At 40.4% G+C, this 24,107-nt stretch overlaps 1 protein-coding gene across 1 annotated transcript in view; it reads right to left on the minus strand.

Annotated features, from left to right (window-relative positions):
• astn1 (astrotactin 1) overlaps positions 1 to 24,107 on the minus strand; it is a gene marked incomplete at both ends in the record, with an annotated part of 225,612 nt that overhangs the window by 1,326 nt on the left and 200,179 nt on the right. Inside the window, 3 exons of the mRNA XM_081373616.1 lie at positions 3,702 to 3,885; positions 3,982 to 4,082; positions 9,387 to 9,519. Of these exons, the coding sequence (XP_081229742.1) occupies positions 3,702 to 3,885; positions 3,982 to 4,082; positions 9,387 to 9,519 (418 nt within the window). The remainder of the gene's footprint in view (positions 1 to 3,701; positions 3,886 to 3,981; positions 4,083 to 9,386; positions 9,520 to 24,107) is intronic.

The raw sequence follows: 24,107 nt of genomic DNA on the forward strand, positions 1-24,107 counted from the left end.
ATGTGCAAGTTGGTATTTTCTGCTAACAGCTATTGTGATATTCATACCGCATAGTTTTTATAATATTGCTGTTACGCAATGCTCTTGACACTGGCTTGAAATTTTTCTTCCTTCAGTGGTTTAAACATTGAGCATTCCATTCCGTTTATCCATTCTGAGAATGCCCACCTCACAAGCTGCTCCGGAGCATGAGACTGAAAGATTGATGGGAGACTCCAATATAATAAATAGAAACTGCAGGAGATGGCCATATTCAGCTAAAACACAGGTCTTCTTGTCTGCACCCCTTAAATTACGCTCTTCAAAATCTGGACTGAAGAGATTGATCATAAATCAAGCCTGTGGTGTACTCTAATGGCAAAGACTTTAAAAATGAAAATTTTTCCCATCAAGAATCTTTTGAGGTAACAGGACCGATTAGGTGAACGGCAGTTAAGGTTAAGTACCTGTGAATTCTATTAGCGACAGTGACTTGAGAGGACGTTTATTGAGTATGTGTGAATGCGATGAAGCGCCAATGTCCTTCGCAAAAGACAAAAAGCTGAAATGTGATACCAAGAGTACGGAAAGAGCGCCTCATTCCTAAGTCATAGCTTCACTTCAAACCCCTGCCAAACCAGAAGCTCAACACTCTACTGTATAAATACCAAAAACCAAATCTGTGTGGACCAACCAGGCTTTTGGGGTAGCTAAGTGCATTTTTAAGTTTACGATTAAAATGTGGCTTAAATCGATTAAACTGATCGCACAGTGTTTCGATTGGTTGTTTTTGAAATTATTGAACTGAAGTATAAAATCATTATTTTCTTTGGCTTGCGCTTAATTCACAACGTATAATAATGGAATTTTAACGATGTCAGAAATCACTAGCATATTAAATGAAAAATATTCCCATCTGCAGTAGAGATGCTGTCATTTATATCATTCTTTTGAATGTATTTGTGTTTTTAATATCTTGCCACATTTCAGTGGTTGTAGGAATTTGGATGTTTATTTGCTTAAAACAAAACCCTGTGGTTTGTTATCCTTTAATTTTTCAAGAAAGTCCGTTTTGGTCTCCAAATAGCAACGGTTGTCACCATAAATTCCAGCATGTATGGAAGTGGAAAGTGGCCTCTAATTTCCAAGGTACGTTTTCAACCTCTTGGCCTCTGCCAGTGCCTCTCTCACTCTCGCTTTTCCGAAATCTCTTGCACTAGTCTGAGAGGAAACAATCAGCTGCATTCCACCGACACCCACAGTAACACACCAACCACATTTCATAACATCCATTTGAAATAGCCTCATGAGAGAGTGACACCGCTCCTTATAGTAACGGTATAGCATTAATCTCCTATGAAAACAAAGCAAGAACTTTGACCGAACACACTGAATTCCACCAATTATAGCGTGAGTCAGTCCAACCAATAGGCCCACCAATTAAGAGTGAGTCACAAGACAACCTTTATGATATCTCAAAAAGAAAGAAAACATAGGAAATTTATTTGTCTTTTTAATCCATTTTGTTCCAGGTCAGGACCTGAGTGGGACCAGTTTAGTGACAATTATCTTGTATTATGACTAGTTGAAGAAAATTGCATTTAAATGAGGAAACCCCAGTGAACTGCATTCCGTTTGTATCAAAGACTTAGAAACAAATTCTCTTTGTTTATACTATCCTATGCCTTAAAAAATGCCGTACGGGCGTAATGAGATTGGAAATGACGCATACGAGTTGTTTGGAAGGCAGATGCTGTGGAGATAATGGCCCATCTCCCCAGACCTCCACTTGAACGGCCTAAAAACTTGCGCAACATTTCATGAAACTGGGTCGATCACAGGAGCATGATCACACGCTCCCGTCACTGTGCGAATATATGGATGAATTCATATGACTGAATGTTGTTTTTGAGTTATCTTGATGCATTCGTCGTAGGAGACAGCTTTAGGGGCTCAATTAATACTAACTGATCTACTATCATTTAAACTCAAAGTTCTCAAATCTGAATGATGGCCAGTGACAGTATTATGGCATCACTTGACTCAATATGGGGGTCAACAGACCATTTGCCCTTTAGCAGTCACAGGGTCCTCCTTATGGAAAGGTTAATGATAAACAGTAACTTTATAAATAATGCAATGTATAAATGAAATTTAGTTAAACTTAGCTAACTCACTTCAAATAAATTTAAATAGAAATATAATGAAATTATTAAATACATCATAAAATGGTGCAATAAATAAACAAAATAATAAGTGCACATTAAAATGAAAAACAAACTGAAATATACAACTTGAAATAAAACGTAGCAGACAGCATGAAGAAAATCAATATATAATGAAATTGAATACATTATGAACTGTTGAAATAAATAAATAAAAATAAGCATAGTGAAAAGAGAATACAAAGAAGTAATAGCACATTAAATGTATGTACAATTAAAAGTGATGGTATTGTTATTTATTGATTCCATGATGGCATCGATTGAACATTTTTTGCAATATAAATGTTTCTTTGAAAAAAACAAAACAATCATTGCATCAGGATATTCAGCTACTTGTGAAAGTCTGTCAAAGGAGAAAGAGAGGTATAGTAAAGGGAAGAGCAAACTGGAACATGCTAAATCATGTATGACTGAGAAAATATCCAAGGCCTGAATTTGATTAAACTACCATGAATCCATGATCTTGGTTTGAAAGCAGCACTGGTTAAGTCCTCACAGCGGTTAACTCTCATCAGTCACACTGGGTGGGATAGAGTTTGATATAAGTGTGTTTTAGAGCAGTAACTCGGGAGCAAGAAAGGAAAACCTTGCAACATGGAGACGATTAAATACAACCTTTTAATTTGAACCGAGGCCTCAGGTACGGTCGTCCAAACGGCCTTAATTAAATTCACCTGCCTCTACTGTGCATCAGCGAGGAAGCGTTCAAGTTTTATATCGAACACATGGCTACGTTTAGAAAGCGTTTCAGTGCAATTCTAAAATCCAGACCTTATTTGTCTTTGGTTTGTTTTGGAGGGTGTATAAAGATTGCCACCCTGTTCTGTGGTCAGCGTGATGCCTTAGTGATCCCTTTAAATGTACTGTAATCAGTTTGATTGCAATTTAAACCTAATTAGCACAAATTCCCTAATCACGTCTGACGTTAGAATCCATAATAGAATAATCTGCGTTTACTATGTAATTTAAAAAGCGCATAAAAGCTTGTGAAACAAGATATTAGGTTTAATTGCAATCAATAAAAACGAACGTGTCCCCCTAACATACCCACATCCATTCCAAGGTAACATCCCATAATGCACTGTGCTGAGCTCAGTGAAAATATAAATCCAAGATTGCTTAAAAAGCGAAACAAATGTGGATTATAAATATATTTAATTCTATAAATAGCTTATAAAATAGTTCATAGAATTAAATCAAATATATAATCATTTAAATTCACGCACATAAATGAAAAATAAATAATACTAATTTATCATTTTATGTCTGTGTTTGTTTTTAACAGCATTGCGCTGTTAGCTTAGCAACATGCAAACATCAAGCACAATTGTATCCAGTGTGGAGTGCAATTTGGAATCAATTTGGGACACTCAACTATAGAGCATCCCAAACTGTCCTTATAAACTTCCATAATGGTTGCAATGCTGTCTAAAAAGTTAGCTGCCTATAAGAATTTAACTAGCTTTTGTAACAGAGCTTGAGAATCGTTTTACAAACCTGGGCCCCAGTTCATCTTCACAGCGCCAAGTGAACTCTCCAAAGCTCTCATAGCGCTGGTTGTAGTGGTAAAGTACTCGGTGGAGGGTTGGTGAGCCCAGGTCCATAAGCGTGTTGTAGGCCGTCTGCTGTTCCTTCCCACTGGTGTAGCCATTGAACAGGTTGTAAATCTTGTCTGCTATTTCTGAGGGGATATTCAACCAAATCAAATCACTTCTGATCTTCTGAATATTGCCCTAACCTAAGAAGTTCATTCTACAATATGCAAGCAGTTCTCTACCTTGAGCCTTGACGTCATCCACGGCAGGACAGGGAGTTTTCATCGTCACCTCACTCGGACTGGAACGCCGACCCGTGTTGTCCACCGCCCACAGCCGAAACCTGACATTGCACAAGAAGACATTTGTCACATTCTCAATTCTCAAGTTCCACTTTATTTTGATAGTCAACTTCAGACATTCTATTAACTATAAGTAACTTTGCAACTACATGTCAACTAACTCTCAGAGTATTAGTAGACCGTTAGCTTAGGGTTAGAATTAATAGAATAAGTTGAAAAGTTTTATCAACGTTACTGTAGTATGAAGAAAAGCTGGTCGAGAGCCTGGGACATTTTACACTACTGTTTTTATAATGCTTATATGCCGCAGTCAGCCTCTGCTGCTCCTTTCGTTTGACGTTTTTTCGTTTTTTTTTGACAATTAAAGTTACGATTAAAGTTGCATCCTCCTCCTTCTTCCCTAAACTTTGTTAGTTACATTTGATCACTTAATTTAACATTACTTTATTTAATCCTAATGAAAAAGCCACAAGTGCTGAATTACTACGTCACTTTATTTGACTAATTAAAATTGAGGGGTAATGCAGCGCTGTTTTACTTGGTAAAAAAAATCTTATTAAAAATAAGTGTTGATAGTTATGTTAACGACGTCACTGACAGGCGACGCAATGACACCGGCCGTGCCACTGGTTAAAATAGCTGATTTCTCTGGATTTAAACATTGTTGGAAACATTTGCGATAATGTAAGTACACAAGTCAACAAAATATATAAAACTGTTGGTAACACTTTATTTTACAGTGTCCTTGTTACATATGTTACATGAACTTACCATAGTAATAACAGTAAATTATGCATAATTACATGCAACTAACCCTCAACCAAATCCTAATCCTACCCTAACCCTATAGTAAGTACATGTAGTCGCTTAATATTACTCAGTACTTAAATATATAATTACACTGTAACAATGACACCTTAAAATATAGTGTAACCAAATTGGTCTAGTAGTTATTGGATATTTTAATACAAAAATCTTACATATTGTGCCCTAAAGCAGAAAGTCTAGTCGACGTGAAAGTGGACCAAAAAATAAAGTGTTACCGTTTTTTTTTTTTTTGAGCCTTTTACAATATGATTGGGACATATGTTGCAGGCCAGATTTTAACCACATTTTCCAAAATAAGCACCACAGCTCAACATGTTCAGAGCATGTTCATTAAACAAAAGGCGATGATTCCCAATAAAATATATCTATCTAACTACTACTACTACTACTACTACTAATAGCAATAATAATAATAATAATATAAGATGCATGTCTCAAACAATAACATTTATCAAAATAAACTCAGGGTTAAGGTTAAATGAATAAATAAGTGTATTTGGATTCATTAGATTTGGTTGGAAATAACACTTCCAAATAGATCTGGGATATTATGAACCATTACCTTTTTAGGAGTCCTTTGAAGTTCACAGTCAACAAATTGTTTCAGTGTGTGAATTATGTAATCATATAACAGCATATACCTCCATTAAAATCAAAATGCATGACTGCACCACTCCCATTACATAAGCATGAGTTTACGTCCGGCTCATGGCTTTGATTTGAGAATCCATTTAGTGCAGACAACTCAACTTGAACAATAGCAACCAGCTGTGGTGGTGTACCCACTCACTCCGAGAAGATCGCTGCAATGACTCTATCACTGATGATATGTGCTGCAGGCTGTGGGAGGCAGGTTGTAAAGATTACGTTGAACTACATCCCCATCTAGTGGAAGATATCATAAACAACTACCACCTGCAGTTTCACAGCAGTGAGATCCTCAAAGTGCCAGGAAGAGATTAAATTTATGAACATCGGCTCTCTGTAGTCTTTTCACATCAAGTAGAATACAATATGAAGCAGGAGTAGAAAAAAAACCCTCTATTAAAACCTTGATTATTAATATTAATAACTATATTTAAATTTCACACACCTGTTTTGGTGATAGTAGTGAAAATAAAGTCTAAGACCACTGATGTATATCAATGACTGGATTGCTCATTGCGTTCTAAATTGCCAGCAAGCGGTGAAGCCACCGGAAGTGTTCGAAGAGCGGCCATCTTACGATTCCCTACCAACAGAAGGCGTCATTGACTAACAGCCAAAACACTGACATTAAATCACCCGATTTGCAGCCTATCAGTCGCACGTGAATAGTTTTTAAGATGCGGGAAATATTAAGCATGAACAATGAACATATATCTGTCACAATCTGTGTGTTTAGTTTCGTTTTCATGGACTTATAGTTTGCATTCATCAGTTACCTGTTTCCTGTGTTTCCTTTGTTCCTAATTTTCCCGCCAGTCATCAGTTGTCATGGACACTCATCTAATCATCACATCTGTCCATTATGTTGTCATTATCACTGTGTATTTAAGTTCCTCTTTGTGCTCCTTTCAGTTGTCCGGTATTGTTTGTGTATTGCGTGCTACACCCTGTCTCGTTGCTTTTGGATTACCTGAGTCTACTTTGGTTTACTTTATTTAACTAAAATAACTTAGATTTGATCTTCTCTGCCTTTCATCATCTGCGGACTGACAACACTACGATATCTGGGATTATTATCAGAAATTGATTTGAATATATATTAACAATACATACAATCCCCTATTACTAAATTGCACTATATTACAATCAAAAGGGTTACCATGCATCATCTTGCAGCAATAGTAAAAATGCTTGTAAATAAAGCTTAATGTCTTTAAACCATATGCAGTCAGCGCCATTTCTCTGAATAAGTTGAGAAGTGTGTATATTATTTCCTGATGTCTTTTATTGGCCAACATCCACTTCAGACTGGAGATCTTGGAAACCATTAGTAAGCCACAGGTCAGCTCAAATTATATGGCTTTTTACTAGCATGTTTGTATATGAATTAAGTGTTATTTGTAGGGGTGTAACGATTCGTTTTAATAACGATTCGATTTGTATTGGATTCGTGGTTGTCGATACGATTCAAGGACGATATTGGTTCATTTAGAACGATACAATCCGAAACGATTCAGTGACTTGAAATCGATTCAGTGACTTTTTAGCCAAAAATTCTTGTAAGGGAATCAGGTATCAATTAATTATGGATATAAACAAACAAGTAAACACAGATCGATGTAGTTGGATAATAGGAATATAAATCGATACATCAATGTAGTTGATGAATCTTTACACCCCTAGTTATTTGTATATTGCTGAGCTAATTATTAATTTGACCAACATTTAAGTCATCTTTACTGCTTCTAAATACAAGCTGTTGTTACTAAAAACACTGTTGAGTCATTTACAGTTACTGTACAAATAAAAAACAGTACTATACTGTTCACAGCGAATAACTGTACATGATGGATTAAGCTGTATACACATGCCTAACAAAGCATAAATCTGTATTCAGATTTCAGAAGAATCACTGTGACATTTGCAATACAAATGCTGAGGTGTCTCGTCCGTCAGCTGATCTGATATTCGCTATTTTAATGAAGGTGAACGTAACTTTTAATAAGCAGGGGAAATTTCCGCCTTTTTAACAGATTAACATTTAAGTGTTTAGGACGTTTGCGTTGTAAGAATGTAAAGGGAGACTTCAGATATAAAAACGTTGACTCGTTAGGTAAAATTCTCTCTTTTTTCAACTAATATTTACATTTTATTTTAGCTTTATTTCAATGAATAGAAATGATTTTAGTTTTAGTTTTTAGTTAACGATAATAAACCTGCTAAGACCACGTTGAACATCTTGAAATTAGTTTTTAGTGGAAAAATACATCCAAATAAGAAATTAACTGTTAATTTTGCTGATATAATTTTTAATTAAAGAAATGATTAAAATTGAAAAATAAAAATGAAGCATATTCCCTAGCAGTCTCAGATTTTTGTACTGTGTTTTTCTTGAAACTTAAACCTCTGAGGTGAACCAGACAATAACACTGAACATGTCCATAGATAATATCAAGACAATCTGTGCTTCTTTGAACAATGGTCAAATATCGAAAACATTTGGAAAGAAGTATACTAAGAAGGACTCAATCCTCCCTCTGGGCTGGTGTAATATCTCCAGCATGCCCTGCATGTCCACTGTGTGTGTGTGTGTGTGTGTGTGTGTGTGTGTGTGTGTGTGTGCGCTAACTGTCAACATATGTGCAGGACGTGTAACACAGGAAATCAGGAGGAAAGGTAGCAGGGCGTTTAAATTCAAGCACCTACATGTTGGAATACCCACATGAAAATTGCACCAACACAGACCATCGCAAGTAATGCTCAAATGTGTTAAACTGCAAAGACAGATGTTTGCAGACTTCAGAGGTTATTTTAGAGTAGGAATATATAGCAATATTAAATGCTATATATTGCAGTTCCTGTTTTTTTACAATATATGGCTAATGTCAAGTGTTTACGAAAACCTTTTCATGTTTTTGCAGCACTGTTTAACACATCAATCTTTCTATTGCTGTTTCTGCTATTACCGCAAAATGCACCCCTTGACGCACTTTAAAACCATTCCAAAGTATGAAATGTTTCCCCATGCTGTATCTGAAGCATGTAAAACTCGCCCAAATTGAATAGGCCCACTGGGCGAGCAAACCATGTTCTTCCCTGTGGCACAAAATTGAACGTTCCTGAGAAAAGGATGTAATACATCACAAAACTATCCATGGGAGTCTAAACAGACAGGGGCCCACCACGCAATTACCACTTCCAAGAGAAGACGTCAGGCTGATGTCACCAGCTTTTATACAAAAGCGATGATTGGGCCAATTATACTTTCCAAAAAGACTCCTTACCTGCTACAGTGACTGCCAAGCTATTTAGTGAAAAGCACATGCTAAATCAACTACTGATATTGGACAATTGACATAGATAGGAAGTGCTCCAGACATATTTTACACAAATCGTTATCGGATTTTCACAGCCTTAGCTGGATATAATTGCTTAGACTCACGCAGATATTAAAACCCTCATCTGACTAAAGACATGCAACAACTTTTGTTTCTCACTAAGCGCTCAATGACGATGCCTCTTGCAAAAGCAAAGGAAACAGGTGTTCCATGCTGAAAAAACCTGGCGTTACACTTAGGTTAAGAAACTGGAGATGACCCCTTTGATTTATATTATTATGATGGTCCCACTTTATATCATGTGTCTTTAACTACTATGTAATAATATTTGAATTAATAATTTGATACAATGCACTTATTGCTTATGAAATATTATCTTGATAGCATTAAGAGAAAATCAAATAAATCGACACTTTTGTGTTGAGAACATTCTAGTGTTCATCTCTAATTAATTTCAAAGTGGAAATGCTGATATTTTAATACAAAGACTCAAATAAAGTCATGCGTCATTACATAGCAGCAGAAACTCACATGTATGTGGTGTCTGGCTCCAGGCAGCGTATGATCAGCGAGATAGATGAGAGAGGATCAGGGATGTCCCCGAGCATCACACATGGAGATTTGGCCCCGGACATGATGTCATCCACAAAACTTAACATAGTCTCTGCGAAGAGGAGAAAACTTTGTTTAGCACACACACACACACACACACACACACACACACACACACACACACACACACACACACACACACACACACACACACACACACACACACACACACACACACACACACACACACACACACACACACACACACACACACACACACACACACACACACACACACACACACACACACACACACACACACACACACACGTTTACAGGACCTAAAAACCCATTTTGATCTCCCATGATCACCAAACCATTTAAAACATTATGTATGTTTGTTTTGTGCAAGTGTTTCTAATGAAATATGATTAATATGTCATAAGGAGACAAGCATGCATGTGCAAGGAAAATAAACATCAGCCAAAACATCTTCTCAGAAAAGCCTCGGCACCATGAACACTGGATGCTGTTTTGCATTAGGATTTCCCTGAAAAGCCCTGCCTGACTCTGACCCAGTGCTATGAAAACAAGTGTTTCCCCAATTCCCCTTCTCGCTGGAACACGCTAGAACCTTCCAGAGACGGAGACCCTGTGGTTTGGACATTTCGAGCGGAGGAGATGTTAGTGGTTTGATTTCACACGAGACACGTGACTCAGATCGAGCTGCGAGTGTCAGCCATCTAAAAACCCAAATAAAGAGCCCATACAGAAGTCACCTGTGCTTTGCCTTTCTTATTACAAAGTGGACAGGAAGACTGTTTGCCCAGCTGGCCTGCATGCGTCACAGGACATAAGCACGGGGGCCTCGTGCGCCTTTAATAGCAAAGAGAAACCTCCCGTCCGTGGATGGGGAACCTTTTAAAACGGTGGTCACCCTGCCTGTCTTCCTGGAGGCCTCCTCTTTGAAAATACCAGGCTTCTGAGAACATGATGCCAGGATAAACGTGGAGGGTGTGTGTGTGATTATGTGCTTGCTGTCACCAGCAAGTATTTACAGTGCTTGTGGAGACGACGGTCAATGAACACATGCTCTGACGTTAATGAAAAGTGACATTGTGAGAGACTGCAGCACTTCGGGTCATATTTATCCAGTTCCAGTGACAAAAAGCTCTAACATCTCTGTTTTATGTCGAAAAAAGGTGAAATGTAAAAGGCAATAAAATGTTGATGTGTGTGGAAAATTTTGCAAGTGTGTTTTTATGAGATATTTAATTGTGTGCCATTTATGAATTGAGGAAGACGTGATGTTTTAAGATTATTTATGGAGAATTTTTCAACAGGAATACAGAATGGAAAAAAGTGATGTAGGAAGAGCCTAGCTGTTCACTGTTTTTTTAACCAGAAAATAATAAATTATTAAATGTTTTAAATTATATATATATATATATATATTTAATTGATCCAAAAATAAAATATTATGCTTATGATTTTAAACATATGATTTTAAATGTTCACCGACTCAATATGACCTTGGCAAAGACTGACCAGCACCCTGGCAAACCTGTTGGTGTAGTTCTCAGAAAGCAACACAGACGGGGGAAATTTAGGACTTGAAATTTATGATTTGACTTTTCTATGAAAGATTATAAAGAACATTTCTTTGGAAAGGAAGGTAAATCTGATACATTCAAAGATTTACATTATGGCCGCACTATATTATCAGTATAATTATAGAGCTGGTTTCTTAAGCTTAAAACATATTTGCTCATGCTCATTCCCTCCATTTTAAGTGTCATCATCATGCGTTGGCAATGGCATGCAAAATTAGTCCAGTTCCCTACAGCAACAGGTCAGCAGGAAAAAGGCTTCTAATAAAACGTCCACATAAAAAACATAGGCATCAGTATCAAGTGTGCACAGTGTTTCCATAAGGCACTTCAACAAATGTGTTCCCTGACACTTTAAATCTCTTTGACAAATGGTGATATGAAAATAAGAATAAACTGAAGCTTTGTCTGACAATAGTTACAAATACAGGTGGCTGGCAAATACGGCTACATTTATGCTCTTTCATCATGTTCCATCCTCTTACCTCAGTCTCATTTTTCAACGGGAAAGACCTGGGTTGACATGACCACACTACGATTTCTGGCTGCCCTCTGTTAAACGTTCATGGGTTTTGACCAAAAACCCTCTCTGATTCTCATTACTTTGTTAAAACATCAAGGCCCAGCCAGGTATAAGGATCGCAGCCTATCCAAGAGAAGTTGCATGACATTTCGGAGAAGAATCTCCCACAATGCTGAAGAACAATACACATAACTGAAAAACTGAAGAAAACAAAAACATTTAGACAATCTATCAATCGCCTGCCAAACCATCACGCTCTTTAACGTGACAAAACCCTGGGCTTCTGGTAGTACCTAGTCCACTAAAGGAGAGAGAGCGTTTTCACATTTGGCTCCTAAACTCTGGAATAGCCTTCTTGATAATGTTAGGGGCTCTCTCTCCCAGTTTAAATCTAGATTAAACATGCATCTCTTTAGCCTAGCATTCATATAATGCATCTCCTAACCTAATACAGTTATATCAGATCAAATGCACATTATTATTCTTGCTTAACAGCAGCTACGCTGATTATTTTCTATTTGCTTCTCTGTTTAATCTTGAGATGCTCGTCCTGAGGTAACTAGAGAGTATGTCAGCTCCAGTTTGGATCCAGCCTATTATGAAGACTTCAGCTGCCCAACACCTATGAAGAGACGGCGCCAACTCCTGCGAAGACTTCAGATGACGCAAACTCTGAATCAACATGCACCAATGCTACATTTTCTAAATGTCATAATCATTTGTTAACAAACAAGTATTCATTACTTCAATGAGCTCATTGTTTCTGCATTAAATCATTACATTGTTTAAATTAATCAAGTTTTCGCTAACTGTGATTTTGTATATGTACATTTCTGAAATGCATTCCCGAAATGCAAAACTTAGACAGTTACCTCTGATAACGTACTCGGTTACTTATGTAACCTCGGTTCTCTCTAGAAGAGGGAACGAGTACTGCGTAATAGCTTACGCTATGGGGAAAACACTCTTTTCCTCGAGATACTGAAGCCAAAAAATTATCCTTAATTTTTGTATTAATGTAAAACGCGTTGCGGCAGCACGCAGACATGGGCGAGACAGCTCGTGCACCCATTGGCTGCTCTGCGGCAACTGCAGCAGCCTATTGAGAGAGGCCCCTCGTGACGATTGATCCAATGAGGGCGCTTCGCGCCCACTACGTCACGTCCCGCCGAAACGGGTGGAGCCTTGGGCTTTAAAATATAGCCTCGGAAGGCTGGTTAGCTGGTTTTTCATCGCTGAAGCGAACCAGAATTTGATGCATGCACGGCAGGATACGCAGTACTCGTTCCCTCTTCTAGAGAGAACCGAGGTTACGTTAGTAACCGAGTACGTTCTCTTACGAGAGGTTCTCTCATACTGCGTAATAGCTTACGCTATGGGGAACACAATGCAAAACGCCGTGCGTGCTGAGATCCCACACTAAAGTCCCACGGGTAGGTGCCCGGGGCTCATACAGTGCATAATCATCAGAGACTCACAGAGAGTCCGGAAAAGAGAGGCTGATTAGCATCATTCCCTAAAATATAGTGCTCTATAGGGAGCAGGTTATATGAAGTGTTCCATACAGCCAGGGTGAACTCAGCCTGGGCTGATATAATATCAGGGGGACTTACACACTGCCCACAGAAAATATAGTCGCTCAGTGAACGACACTGTAACAGTTTCAGTATTCTGAGCCGGTAGTGATGGGCAGATAATACTGGTTTATTAGACCGAGAGCAGTTTGGCCTGCAAAGCGGGAACTTCTAGGTTGTAGAACCTTATAAATGTAGACGGGGAGGCCCAGCCTGCCGCCATACAGATATCTTGTAAAGCAATCCCACTAGACCAAGCCCATGACGAGGCCATGCCTCTCGTGGAGTGCGCTTTGACACCTAACGGGCATTGTAAGCCCTTTGATGCATAAGCCAGCGCTATAGCATCAACTATCCATCTGGATAGGCTCTGTTTCGATGCGGCCAGTCCCTTAGAACGTCCGCTGAACAAAACAAAGAGCTGCTCCGTCTGTCTAAAGACAGCTGAACGAGACACATAAGCTCTTAATGCCCTGACTGGGCAAAGGCAGCTTGTGTCTCCCTCCTCGTCAGAGACCGGTAGGGCTGACAGGGAAATGATCTGCGCCCTAAACGGGGTGTTGAGGGATTTAGGAACGTACCCGTGCCTCGGTTTGAGTATGACTCTAGAGTCGTTAGGCCCAAACTCCATACACGTCGCGCTCACTGAGAGCGCCTGCAAGTCCCCTATGCGCTTCACTGAAGCGAGAGCCAGACGAAACACTGTTTTGAAAGACAAATGTTTCAGGTCTATTGACTGAATAGGCTCGAATGGGGCGCCTTTCATGGCCTCTAGGACCGTGGAAAGGTCCCAAATGGGAACTGAGGGGGGTCTGGGAGGATTCATTCTCTTAACTCCTCGAAGAAAGCGAATGATCAAATCGTTTCTTCCCAGTGACTGACCCAGCGTTGGCTCAGCAAACGCTGCTATGGCCGCCACATAAACTTTGAGTGTGGATGGGGCTCTGCCCTTATCCAGTAGCTCTTGTAGGAAGGAAAGAACCTCCGACACTCCACAGTGTGAGGGTGATATGTCACTAGCTGCACACCAGTTAGAGAACACTGACCATTTTGAGGCATAGAGCCACCTTGTAAAAACGTCTGAGCGCGTTGATGACTGCCAGCATTTCCAGGCAGTTTATGTGCAAAAGCTTTTCCCGTTCTGACCACTGGCCAAAGAACGGTCTGCCCTCGAGCAGCGCTCCCCATCCCGAGGTTGAGGCGTCCGTGGACACTACCTTCACGCTCGAGGAAATCCCCAGGTTTACACCTGACCGGTACCAATCGGTCACCTTCCAAGGTTTCAGCGCTAAAACGCATTCGTGATCGACCTTGAGGCGAAAGAGATATAGAGATTAAAGAGATTTATTTTTATTTGTATCTGGGTCGCCGTAAAAACAGCGTTTGTGTGCAGGCAAGCGGGCTGCTTCACCGACTTGTTTACTGCAAAATACGCTGGAACAGTCGCAATTACTGGAACTGAGCGAGCGGGGATTTTCGGTGGGAGTCTACCGCAGCGGGACTCGAAGACCGTCGTTTTCCTAGGCTGGCTAGGAAGACTTTGAGGCCTCGGGCTTCAACTCAACCTTCGGCCGGGGCCCGCGTTGAGGGGGGCGGCGGCTGGTAGAGCGAGAGCGAGAACCCTGGCCCTGGGTTTGACGGCGCTGTGGAGCGGCTGCAGCGGGCTGGGGTTGCGGCTGAGAGCTGCGAGCAGACGGCTTTTTAGGGCGACCTGCTACGGAGCTGGAGCGCTTTGGCAGAAAATGCTTCATGGCCTGCGATGTTTTCTGCACTTCTGCGAATCTGTCTGCGAAGTCTTTGACAGACGATCCGAATAGGCCGGCGGGAGAGACGGGGGCGTCGAGGAACGCGGAGCGCTCCGAGTCCGACATCTCCGAGAGCGTGAGCCAGAGGTGTCTCTCAGCCACGGTGAGAGAGGCCATGCTCCGCCCTATGGCCTGTGCAGCGGATTTGGTGGCGCGAAGGGCAAGGTCCGTTGCGCTTCTCAAATCTGGCAGGCTGAAGGCTTCCGGGCCCTCCTCGTCCATTTTGTGGAGAAGGTTGGCCTGGAATATCTGCAAGATGGCCATGGAGTGAAGTGCAGAGACTGCCTGTCCGGCGGCGGTGTAAGTGCGACCGTGCAGGGATGACGTCATGCGGCAGGCTTTAGAAGGTGCGCCGTCTTAGCGCCGTCCAGCGGAGGGCGGGCAAAGATGGGCGGCTACAGCCTCCTCCACGGGGGGAAGAGAGTGGTACCCCTTGTCCTTAGCACCGTCAACCACAGAGAATGCTGCAGACACAGGGGCACGCACTCTGGCTGAAAAGGGGGCGCCCCAGGACTTAGCGACTTCCTCGTGAAGCTCAGGAAGGAAAGGCGCTGGTCTAGAGGTCGGAGAAACACGGTCCCCTTGAAGAAAACAGCCGTCGAGATGGTTGTGTGCAGGCTGCTGGGGTGTCGTCCAATCAAGGCCGAGGCTCTGAACGGCCTGCTCGAGCAGACGCATGAGCTCTGCCTCAATGCTGGCCCTTTTCCCCAATGGCCGGTGAGAGGAGGGAGCGAGATCCGCAGAGCTCGACCAGTCCTCACTACCCGACGCTAGGAGAGAGCAGCTGTCATCCTCCACAGACGCAGCTTCCTCGAAGTCTCCCGTGGCGGAAGCGGCGGCAGACGGCGGCCGCTGTCCGGCGGTGAGGGACTCGACGGAAGCAGGCGAAGCTGGCGGGCACACCGGCGAGCATTCGCGGGATGGAGGGGGTTCCGGGACCCGTTGGGCACGGCGCTTTTTACGGCGCGGCACTGCAGCGGGCGAAGGTGCAGCCTCGTTGAAGAATGCCATGCGAGTCCGCAGACTCACCATGGGCATTAGCTCGCAGTGAGGGCAGCCGCCATCAGCGAGCGCGAGAGCTGCGTGATCCTCACCCAGGCAGGAAACACAGATGACGTGGTGGTCCCCGTCGCTGAGTGGAGCTCGGCATGAGCCACAGGATGAACGAGGCATCTTGAAAAAGACTCTCGACTCTTTTAGGAAGATAGTGTGTGTCGCGGCGGCGAACACACACAGCAGTAAAAAGGATATATACGCCGGATAGCGTGAGCAGGAACGTCGACTGAAGGCGGCGAGATGTCGACCAGAAGCTTCAGGTAAGGGCTCGTCCCGCAGAAGTCTTTTTCAACGGCGCGGCTTCTTCCTCTCGGGATCCAGCGATGCGTGAGCTTCGCTGAAGAGATGAAAAATCAGCTAACCAGCCTTCCGAGGCTATATTTATAGCCCAAGGCTCCACCCGTTTCGGCGGGACGTGACGTAGTGGGCGCGAAGCGCCCTCATTGGATCAATCGTCATGAGGGGCCTCTCTCGATAGGCTGCTGCAGTTGCCGCAGAGCAGCCAATGGGCGCGCGAGTTGTCTCGCCCATGTCTGCGTGCTGCCGCAACGCGTTTTACATTAATACAAAAATTAAGGATAATTTTTTGGCTTCAGTATCTTGAGGAAAAGAGTGTTTTCCCCATAGCGTAAGCTATTACACAGTAAGAGAGAACCTCTCGTAAGAGAACAGATCACTCTAAATTGTAATGTGGACTCATGCATTTTCTGTAAAGCTGCTTTGAAAAGCGCTATACACATAATTGTGAATTGAATGGAAACAGGTCTGTCTATAGTTGTAAATCAAAACTTGAAAATGGCATGTGACTTCCTCAAATATTTGGCAGAAAGGAAACAGTTTGCAGTTCAGTTCAAACATGTGAAGGCACTTTAATTTGGTCTTATGCTGCCTGCTTCTCAGAAATATTACTTACAGTACATGTGGAGGGTGACCATCTATTTGGGAATAACCTGTCCTGGTATGACCTCATACAGGGACTGAACAACAAGTCATTTATTATCCCTCTGATTTATCCAGAATCAAAAAAAATAAATGGGAAGGTCAAATTTATGGAAAAACGCTCAACTAAAAAGCACTTATTGTTTTAAACAGATGTTGGTAGTGAAAGAAAAACAACAACAATATATTTTCTTAAAAGATCTGGCATCTTATATATAATAACCAGCCAACCAATGGGACAATCTTAGACCAAAAGATGATGTCTTACAGAGAGTAACATCTTCAGCAGTTCAAGGCAAGACCACTCTCAACATCTGAGCCAAAGATAACATTCCTCAAACGACTCCTACATACAGCCTGAGAAACATCAATACCTTGACGCAAGTATCAGATTTGTGCATTACTGAAACAAGATAAATCCACTGCAAAAAAAAGAGAACATAAACCTTGACTGAAATACACGTGTCTATGGTAAATATTGAGCCATCGTGTACAAAAATATTTATTTCTCCAATGAAATACTGAGGATTCCATTAAAAACATACAGAGGCAACAGCTGTGGAGTGGATTCATGTGAGCTGCTAGTGTTTTGAGCCTAAAGCTTTTCCACAATGTTTGCCATATGTTTCCCCTAAACTAATTTGTTGCTACTTAGACACATATACCTTACTGTTTCTGCCCTGCGGTCAACCAGGAAGCTGAAATGTGTATAACTTAAATAAAGAGAAAGACAGAGACAGACAGGTAGAAAGAAAGGAAGGAAAGAAAGACATGAGAAAAGATAAGGTTACTATTAGAGATTTAAGGAAAGAAAGAAGGAAGAAAAATAAGAAATAATGGATGCAAGGGAAAGAAAGAAAGAAAGAAAGAAAGAAAGAAAGAAAGAAAGAAAGAAAGAAAGAAAGAAAGAAAGAAAGAAAGAAAGAAAGAAAGAAAGAACTGGAAAAAGGGAGGAAGGAAAGAGGTGAGAAAAGCAAGCAAGAAAAGAAATAGGGAAGCGAGAAAAGGAAGGAAGGAAGGAAGGAAGGAAGACAGGAAAGAAAAAAAGGAAAGAAGGCAGAAAGGAAGACAGAAAGGAAACAAAAAAGGAAAGAAGAAGGCAGAAAAAAAGGAAGTTTCTGAGGTCCTAGGATGCATGGGGACTTTGTTTCCACCAACTCAGGTAACATTTAGAAAGAAAGAAAGAAAGAAAGAAAGAAAGAAAGAAAGAAAGAAAGAAAGAAAGAAAGAAAGAAAGAAAGAAAGAAAGAGAAAGAAAGAAATAACTGGAAAAAGGAGGAAGGAAAGAAGTGAGAAAAGGAAGCAAGAAAATAAATAGGGATGTGAGAAAAGGAAGGAAGCAATAAAAGGAAAGAAGGCGGCAAAAAGGAAGGAAGTTTCTGAGGCTCTTGGACGCATGGGGACTTTGTTTCTACCAACTTAGGTAAAATTTACAATTAAAAACTCCAAAATCAAAAAGAAAGAAAGAAAGAACTGGAAGAAGAGAGGAAGGAAATAAGTGAGAAAAGGCAGCAAGAAAAGAAATAGGGAAGCGGGAGAAGGAAGGAAAGAAGGAAGGAAGGAAGGCAGGCAGAAAAGGAAGTTTCTAAGGCCCTTGGACGCATGGGGACTTTATTTCTACCAACTCAGGTAAACTTTACAATGAAAAACTCAATGAAAAAAAGAATGCAAGAGAAAACAAATAATCTATTAGTCTTGTGGGAACAGCCTGAGCCTGACCACACATAACGAGGATCTTTTGTTTCTGTTAAACAGGTAAACATATTAATTAAACATCTCCAAATCCATCACAGGAGCAACTCCATATCCAAAGCGCTGGAAGTTTTACCAGTTCCATTAAACAGCAACGTTCTGGTATCAAACACATGTGGCAGCTCCGCAAAATACTCCACAAACAACATCTGGCCTTCGTTGTCTACTTTGATGAACAGAGAGCGAGTGATGGATAAGAACGGTTTGTAATGTATCAATTCTTGGCATTTCTTCCCCAAAAATGATTAACAGACTCGATTTCTCACGTGGAACATATTGTCTTTTTCAAACGAAAAGAGGAAATAAAAGGTTAATTGCAGCAGAGGAAAGGTGGGTGTTAGTGCTATGCAGAGTTGAAGTGGATGGGAGTGAAACAAAAACTCTTTAATCTGCATTCATTTTCGTGCAAATATCTTTTGATATAGACGTTACACTTGCCATCTACGTCATAGCGCTGCTAAGAGCTTAGCTGCCGCTCAACTTCGATTAAATTGAGAAACATGCTCTTTCCTACAATTTGATATAATCCTACACTTGACAGAAACCAACAGGTGATAACACTTAGACTCCATGTGCTGTGAAGGTAAGAAAATTGCCTGGAAGACAGATTTATATAATGAACGTGACTAAAGACCGACCACACCAAAGAAAGCCCAGAATGAGAAAATATAATGGAAAGCACTCACACAGAACACATTTGAAAAAAGAAGAATATAAGCAGTTCCAAAACCACAGCAAACATTCCTCCTAAAAGGATTATAAAACATAAAACAAACAAAAACTACAATTAATAAAACAGCAAACCTCTTAATAATAATATAATAATACGTTTATTTATATACCGCCTTTCCAGTGCTCAAGGACACTTTTGTATATGTAATAAGGAAATGATAACACCAATTAGGTAGACTTAAGTAATCATAAAACACAACACGATCAAAAACGTAACCAAAATTAAAGGGGAACCAAATGTAAGTTTGAGTCTGGTATTGAAAAACTAACTAACTAACTAACTACAAAACTGCATCTGACCAATTAGAGTCAAGTAGAAAGCATGGGGATAAGGTGAATATGTATTTGTTGTGATACATAGTGATGTATAGTTTGATATTAATGATAAACAAAGGCAGTATTGTCGGGTGGAGACATGCTCTGCAGAACGTTGATTGCTCCTGGTCAAATGGGCATTTGACATCTGGGCAGGAAATACATGAAGGAGGGCCTTTATAGCACAACTCAAGCAACCTTCATTTCTGTTATATCTGTAGATCAGCAACTGTACATCCTAACATCATCTGCCTGGACAGAAACCCTGAGGCCCTTGAGTTCCAATAACGGGTGGAGACAACATGTTTTTATGATGAGGAACTCCAAGTATTGCTGGACTTTAATACGATCCTGTTGTTGTTCACTGGATATTATGTCTAGCAATTTGCACAGGTGCAAATGATCACGCACACAGTGGGGTCCATAAATCTGAGTGTCCACAAATTGAAAGTGTGGGATTCTAAATGCAATTAAAACAAGAAATAAATACAGTAGTCAACATTTTAAGTGGATCAAAAAAGTTAATCAAAGTTGTCCTAAGACAAGAATGGGTTTTGTTCAAAATTCATGTATAACTTTGAGGAAAGGTTTTGATCTACTGTTGAATGTTTTAGGATGTTTGGGGTGGGTAAAATTTGTATTTATTATTATCAAAAAAATTTAAATAAAGAAACAAATGCTTTTATTCCACAAGGATGCATTAAATTGACAAAAAATTACAATAAAGACATTTATAATGTTACAAAAGATAAACGCTGTTCTTTTGACATTTCTAGTCGTTTCCCAGAAAGAAAGAAAAAAAGCAGCACAACTGTTTTCAACATCAATTTGATATTAATGTTCAATGTTTCAATACGGTATATATTTAAAATATTTTTGGTAAAGCATTTTCACTAGTGGATCCTGGTGCATATACCAAAAAACGAACACATAAATTCAAACTTCTATATAAAAATACATATAAAGGCACAGACACACATACATGTGCACAAACTTATATAAAAGCACCCACCCAAAAGAAAACAACTCATAACACAGAGTTAGATGCCTGTTCAAAAGTATGTGCACACACAGACACATGGATTTGTGTGAGTATGAGTGAATCAGTGTGAGCTGTGCCAGCTTCCGCAGTGCACCTGCTCGGGCTCCAGAACCTGACCCCTCTCACAGACACCAAGAGTGAGATCATCCTCCAGGAGCAGGGCTACGGAAACATTCCTCAGGAGTGAAACTGTGTCTTCCACCTATTCAAGGGAAAAACAACCCCCTTTATTTTTTTTTTGAAGCCCTTGTTTTGCCTGCTGCATGGAGGATAGGTCCCTCTATTTGACTTTGGGAAGTGTGGCACCCGGTTCTTTATGCCAACCGTCTGTTTATGGGTAGGATGTTATGTCCCTCTGACCCTTGAGTAAACCCGGCTATTATGTGATCAAAATCCTGACATCAGTCTGGTGAGGAAAGCTGTTTGTTTTCACATTGTTTCTGGTCAGGGTGATATGACTGAAGGCAGACTTCCCATTTACTTGGTTCCCACACCACGAGAGAAAAGCAAGAGCTGATGATGTCACGTTGTGTGCCTGATTCCTATTAAGGGCTCTATTAGCATGCAAAGCTGGCAGTCTCACTGTGTGTGTTATTTTATAGCAGACCGGTTTTGTAGTTTTTAGTTTTTAGACTCCTAACACAGTATGTCCAGTAAACACTTTAAAATCCACATAAAGTCCTTTTTTTTTTTTTTACAGGAATAGTTTGGCCAAAATGAAAATTGTCATTATTTGCTCATCCACAGACAAAAGTAAAATGAGACACAAGGTAAGATGAGCCACACCTCGTTTCTAGGCAGCCGTACACAAAATAAAGCACTCTACACCATTTTCAGGAAGAGACAATCATTTCATTATATACATAGTAAAGGAAAGCATATGTCAAATGTGGTTTGCTTAATTTATTGCCAGGAATGTGATTTTTCCCTTTCCAAGTGAATTCCCAGCATGTCCAATGATTTAGAGAAAACTGAAGTAGGAGCATTTTCAAACACATTTGAGTTTAGTTTTTACTCTAAAAATTACAAACTATGAATAGCATGGTGACTGCACTGTATTCCAAGTCTCCTGAAGTCAGATGAGAAACAGACAACAATTTAAGCTGTTGTTCACTGACAATCTTCAACAGTCAAGCACCGTATCGAGTTAAACTTAAGAACCAGATCAATAGAATAAATCATTCTTTTGAACCGAATCTTTTCACCCAATTGATCCATTTCACAAATTAAACTGTAATGGAAGATTATAAGTGAATAATGATGGATATTTGACAGTCATGATTTTGAACTGCCTTTGGAAATGATCTGTGTGAAGATTCTTCTAACTTATCCTTGTGTGTTCCACGGGGGAAAAATATATATAACAAAATACAAGTTTATAATAACATTTTCATTTCTGTTCACCCCCCAAAAATCTGTCATCATTAAATCATCTTCATTTAATTCCAAACCTGTATGAATTTATTTATTCTCACAACAGAAGACATTTTGAACAATTATGAAAACCAAACCTTTTTGGTTGGGATTATGTGCTTAATTTAATATTAAAAGAATTTAATGTGAGTTTGAATATCATTTTGCATGACCTTTATAGCCACACTGAAAGCAACAATGGATGATTCACCTCAAAATAAAAAATAAAAACACATTCAGGGCCCTATTTTAACGATCTAAGAGCATGGTCTAAAGTGCAGGGCGCAAGTTAATTTAGGGCGTGTAATTTTAGGGTTGTCCCTGTTCTCTTAATGAGTAATGGGTGTGTTTGAGATCCACGTGTGTTAAACCAATCAGAGTCTCAACTCCCATTCCCTTTAAATGCCAGTTGCGCTCGCGCCATGGCAGATTCGCTATTTACATGATGGAATTTGATAGTGGAAGACCGAAGCCGTCTCCAGAGCACAAAGGGAACTGCTCATGCGCGAGGTAAAAGTGCGCAAGCAGACCATCTACGGGACAAGCCGGATACCACCATATCTTTATGTACACAATAATAATCTTTTACATTGTAATCCTTTTATTTTAAATATTTGGCATGATTGTGTGCTACTCTACTTGCGTCCCTGTGTGTTTAATAAGCAGAGTGTACACACGTTGCGGACCCGCCCATAGGCGCACATTACTAACGGTCTTTAAATAACAACAAAAAAAAACAGTTTATTTCTGTTGCCTCAAAATAGCAACGTGCCAACAATGCGCCAGAACACACCTCGTTTTCAGACCAGCACGCCCATGGGCGCACAAATGGGTGCAAATGCATCTGCTATTTAAACAACTTGGCGCAGGACGTGAAAATGATAACTGCATCGGACTGAAACTAGCAAAAAACACTTGCATCACGCTTGCCGCTGCATTGCGCTGGGTGTAAGATAGGGCCCTCAAACTGTGAACTCAATGTGAACAAATAAAGTGCATTCTATGACAATGATTGTTTCAGTCACTCAGTATGTATATTTAATCGTCTTAAAATATTATGTATTATGTATTTTTCCAATTTGTTGCGCTTGCAGTGCGCTTGCAGAGAGACTCTACCCCCACAAGGTCTTCTGATTGGCTGTGATTGATTTTGTCTTTACTCATAGTCGTGTCGCATCTGGTGTAGACAGACAAATGGCTTGTCATTGTAATCTTATTGCATCGCATCTGGTTAGGCCGTTGTGTGAGACATCGCAAAAAATCTTCTTTTCAGAGTAACAGAAGACTCTGTACATTCACATATTTGGAACGACAGTAAATGAGTTCAGGTAATAATCAACCAATCAGCACACGAGGAAGCCGGTATAAATATAGCCTTCCCTCACCTATGTCCCATGACAGTTTTACAGCATCCCTCCACAACCCCATCACCTCACTCTTGGCTGGTTCTATCCCAGTCAAAAGTCCAAATTCCGAGCTCGGAGCCCTCTCCCGGACAGCACGCCAAATATGCATAAATTACAACATCTGATTTCATGTACGTGTGAACTCGTGAAACATGGGTTTGCAATGACTTACAAGTTACAGCCTCTTTTTTTTTAAGCAAATGAAGGACAACCATGTATGAGATGAGAAAATCCCTCATGTTACTTATGAGACCTTACAAATCAAAAGAGGTTTTATAATCAGTTTTCTGTCAGCCTGTGGAGTACATTCAGAACCTTCCAGGCTGAAAAGTTGCTGGTTCTGGCCAACTTTAATTCCAGGGCTCGTAAAGAACAAGACGTTACCTCTACGCATAAAGAGGAAAATGCAGAAACACTTATACATATCTGGATTGCAGCACGACCTCTACGATCATCTCCTCATCAATCTCATTTTCACTATAGCACATTTGGACTTCATTTAACATGGCGTTCTTTTCTGCTTTAATAGCCAC

The sequence above is a fragment of the Scardinius erythrophthalmus genome, assembly GCF_964197995.2.
Source record: "Scardinius erythrophthalmus genome assembly, chromosome: 9".
Taxonomy (NCBI): Eukaryota; Metazoa; Chordata; class Actinopteri; order Cypriniformes; family Leuciscidae; genus Scardinius; species Scardinius erythrophthalmus.